This window comes from Balaenoptera musculus, chromosome 5 (assembly GCF_009873245.2).
Source record: "Balaenoptera musculus isolate JJ_BM4_2016_0621 chromosome 5, mBalMus1.pri.v3, whole genome shotgun sequence".
Lineage (NCBI taxonomy): Eukaryota > Metazoa > Chordata > Mammalia > Artiodactyla > Balaenopteridae > Balaenoptera > Balaenoptera musculus.
Window position 1 is genome coordinate 108598513 of NC_045789.1, and position 4384 is coordinate 108602896.

General features: G+C 39.3%; 1 protein-coding gene across 1 annotated transcript; it reads right to left on the minus strand.

Moving 5' to 3' along the window:
• Positions 1–472: 472 nt before the first annotated feature.
• LOC118895335 (ferritin light chain-like) lies at positions 473–1252 on the minus strand. Its single transcript, XM_036852259.1, has one exon. The coding sequence runs from the start codon at positions 1250–1252 to the stop codon at positions 473–475; it is 780 nt and encodes a 259-aa protein (XP_036708154.1).
• Positions 1253–4384: the final 3132 nt, after the last annotated feature.

Consider the following 4384-nt stretch of genomic DNA (forward strand, 5'->3'; position numbering starts at 1 on the left):
GCCTAGAGCCTGTGCTCCGCAACAAGAGAAGCCACGGCAATGAGAAGCCCATGCACCGCAGTGAAGAGTAGCCCCCACTCGCCGCAACTAGAGAAAGCCCGTACACAGTAACGAAGACCCAATGCAGCCAAAAATAAAAAATAAACAAAATAAATAAAAATTTTTTTAAAAACATAAGGACATAAAAAGGTTGAAAGTAAAAGTAAGTGAAAAGACATATGTGGCAGATAGTAACCAAAAGAAAGCTTGTTGTCATGTTAGTATTGAAATAGGGGGGGTTTTGGGTTTTGTTTTGGGGGGGAGTTTTTGTTTTGTTGCTGCAAAAAGCTTTATTGTTTCCATTTGGTCCAAGGCTTGGGAGAGGGCTCCAGGGTGGTTAAAAAACTGCCTAGTGGCTGAAGAGAGAGGCTTCAGGCAGAAGCCCTGGCACCAGAGGGCTCCTCAAAGGCCGCTGGGCTGCAGAGGCTCCTTCTTAGTCATGCTTGACGGTGAGCCTTTGGACGGTGAGACACTTGCACAGCCCAGCCTGGGGACCAGACAGCCATCGGAAGTTAGTCAGGTGGTTGCCCATCTTCTTGATGAGTTTCACCTCCTCACCTAGGAGGTGGCTCTCCAGGAAGTCACAGAGCTGAGGGTCTGCACAGGCAGAACCCAGAGCAAGCAGATCTAAAAGGGCCTTGTTCAGCTTCTTCTCCGTGAGAATGGCAGCTTCCATAGTGTCCTGGGTCTTAGTCCACTCATCCTGAGATGAGTTCTGCCCGTCCTGGAAGAGGGCACAGCCGCTGCGCTGGGTTTTCATTTTCAAGAGAGGCTTGGCGCCCTCCTGCTTCTTCTCAGTCAATTTGCGGAAAAAGTGGCCCAAGCCCTCCAGAGCCATGTCACTGTGGTGGAAATAGAAGCCCAGAGAGAGGCGGGTGTAGGAGGCCGGCCCATGCAAGGTGACCAGGTGGTTGAAGGCGGCCTCCACCTCGATGGAATAATTCTGAGGAATCTGGTTGATGGGTAATAAGGAGTTAAGTTCAAAAAACAGTGCTGGCTGGTCCCAAAGGCCGAGGATAACTGAGGGGCTGGTTCTGAAAGTTGCCACTGGAAAAAAAGATGGAGGGTGGTCGGAGGCTTGGAGGAAGGGGCCCCCCGGGTCTGTTCCGCCCAAACACTGTTGAAGCAAGAGACAGGTCCGCGGGACCTCTGAGCGCACTGCCTTGAAATAGGTTTCATGACCAAAGTTTAAAAAACAAAACACTAAAAACATTATTAAGAGAGACTGAATTCATCAAGATGCTGCAACAATTTTAATTTTGTATGCATCTGATAAAAAAAAAACCTTAAAAATTTAAAGCAATAGTTGATATAATTATAGGAAGAAATTAACCATGTAATGGAAGATTTCAGTGTCCATTTGCTCATTTTATTTAATAAATGTTCTTGGGTTCCTGCCTGCTAGGAACTCTCCTAGCATACATACAGCTATGAATGAAACATAAAAATCCTCAACCTTCTGAAGTTTACCATAATGGAAGGAGAGGGGGAAACACACAAATAAATACAGTAAAATCCTGTGAAAATACACCCAGGATATCATGAATTCTGAGATTATAGAATGAAGGATTTGCTCCTACCCACCACCAAATGCCACAGGTGGTAGGAAGGAAGGAGAGTAAAGTTCTTATTCTGAGGTTGGGGAATGGAATATGACAGGGGGTGAAGGGAGGAGCCCGGCAGGAAAATAGCACAAAAGCCAGAGGGGAGGTGAAGTTTGAATCCTGCTAGCGCAGTGATCTACCAACTCAGTATTCCCAAACTGGACCAACGAAACTATTGCCAACTAGCCAGCATTTCCTGGCACCACTGGTGCTTTCTTGAAGTCCAGTCAGCTGCAGACCCTGAATCCTTCCCATCAATATGTAAACTGGAGTGGACGATCACCACTAGGATGGTTCCAAACTGTAGTGGGGACCCCGATGGATTCTGGGTAATGAAGCAACAACCCAGCATTGTGCACGGTCCCCTGCCCATTTTATTAATCTCACGCTGAAAGACAAAAAAAAAATCAAAGACAAAAAGATTGGAAAGGAAGACAAAGGACTGCATTTTTTCAAAAAAGGATATGATAGCCTATGTAAAAAAATCTAAAAGATTGCTTATTAGAAGTAATAAGAATTTACCATAAGATCAATATGCAAAATTCAGTTGCATTTCTATAAAATTTAACAAGTATTCAGAAAACAATTCTGTAACAACATGCACATAGAAAACATAATTTAGAAAGAGATTACATTTAAATAGCTTAAAAATAGATATCTAAAATGAAATCTAATAAAAGATATATAAAGCCTATACAGAAAAAAATATAAAATGTTATCAAAAGACACTCAGAAGACCTAAGTAAATGGAGAAATATGCTATGTTCATGGAAAGGAAGGCTCAATTTTTTTTAAAAGAAAGTTGTTCTCCCCAAATTGACGTGCAGAGTTAATGTAATCCTAATTAAAATATCAACAGAGGTTTTGTGAAACATGACAGTTGATTCTGATATTTATATGGAAAAGGAAGACTATCCAAGGCACTTTTCAATTTTTATTGAAGGAGAAAACTTGGTCAACCAGACATTGAAACTAATGATGAAGCCATAATAATTGAGATAGCGTTGTTTTGGCACAGAGAAGTCCAAATGATCATTGAACAAAAGAGAAAGCCAAGAAAGACCCGAGAACATATATGAAAACTTGACATATGACAGAGGGGACAATGCTGATTAGTGAGGAATGTTTATACTGAGATTAAATAAATAGATGAGTTTCTTCTGATAATAAACAAATAAATAGGGAAGAAGGAAAAATTCTCCGTTATAGGAGAATCTCATGTAGAAGGAATAAGGTAGAAAATCACCATTTAGCACTATTATAGCAGTAATTGATTCAGACAAAATTGTCAATGGATGCCAGAACTATTGGGTTGAAATTTGATGAAGATAGCTACATAGTCTCAAAGTATCTCTCCATAAATTACTTATTAATTACAAAGGGGAAGATAGTGCTTTTAGAGAGGATAAACCTGGAAGAGATCACCGTAGCCAAGTAGACAAAGTCGACATTACCAAAAATGGAGAATACTGACACCATATACTTTCTGAGTGTTGAAAAGGGCACAACCTCATACAGTATTACTGCCAAAAGGTCATCACCTAAGTCTAACTGTGAAAAAACATTCCATGAAGAAAATCATGAAGAAAACCCACATTGACAGACATTCTACAAAATAATTGACCTGAACTGTTCAAATATGTCAAGGTCAAGAAATACAAAGATTGACTGAAGAACTGTTCCAGACTAAGTGAGACTGAAGAGACAATTCAACTAAATGTAATATGTGATCCTGGACTAGATCCTATAACGGGGAGATGGGCTTGTGGGGTGGAATAGAATGACTACAAAATATATTTATTAGGATAACTGGTGAAATTTGAAAATGGGCTATAGGTTAAATATAGTAATGCATTAGTGTTAATCTTCTGATTTTGATAATTGAATGTCCTTGTTTTTAGAAAACTTACACCCAGGTATTTAGAGGTAAAGAGGTATAATATCTACAACTTATTCTCAAGTGGTTCAGAAACAACAACAACAACCATATGCATAGAGACACAAAACAAGAAAACAAATGTGGCAAAATGATAACAATTGTTGAATTTAGTGAAGGGTATACAGAAATTTTTTGTAATAGTCTTTAAACTTTTCTGTGTTTTAAATTATTTTGAAATAGAAAGTTTAAAAATAACCAGGGAATAATGAATACAAAACTGAAAACAGTGGTAACCTCTGGGAGTGATGTGAGAGGCCTGAAGGTGGGAGAGGGAGGAACCCATAGGTAGATGCAACAGTACTGATTGTGTTCTAGTTCCTAAATTAGATGATGAGATTGTGGACATTTATTTTATTATTTAACTTTAACAATTATATATACATTATGTATTTTTGTACATGTAAAATATTATACTTTAAAAGGTAACAAAGGGAAAAACAAAGAAAAAGCTAACAAGGCATGAGTCAGAGGCTATCTGGTGAGCTGTGTGTGCATATGAGCTCTGTGCCCTTAAGTACGTTTCTTTTCCTCTCTGAGGTTGTCCTCACCTACAAAAAAAGAATAAAAGATCTACTGTGTAGTTTTGTTGTAAGGCACTTGGCAATAAGTGCTCACTAAGTGGCAGCTACTGTTGCTATTTTCTCTGACAGAGCAGAGATAAAGGGAGTATACCTACAGCAGTGGGCTTGATAAAAGTGGTAGAAGTTTGGAATAGTCTTTGGGGTCAGTTGGTAAGCAGGTTATCTAGGGAATAAAACTGAGCTAATGTTGGAAATCATTAAGTAGTTGTAGAGCCAATGAG

What these genes read in the sequence shown, in the direction of transcription:
- LOC118895335 (XM_036852259.1), bottom strand. Translation starts at nt 1,252, where the DNA reads ATGTTTTTAGTGTTTTGTTTTTTAAACTTTGGTCATGAAACCTATTTC.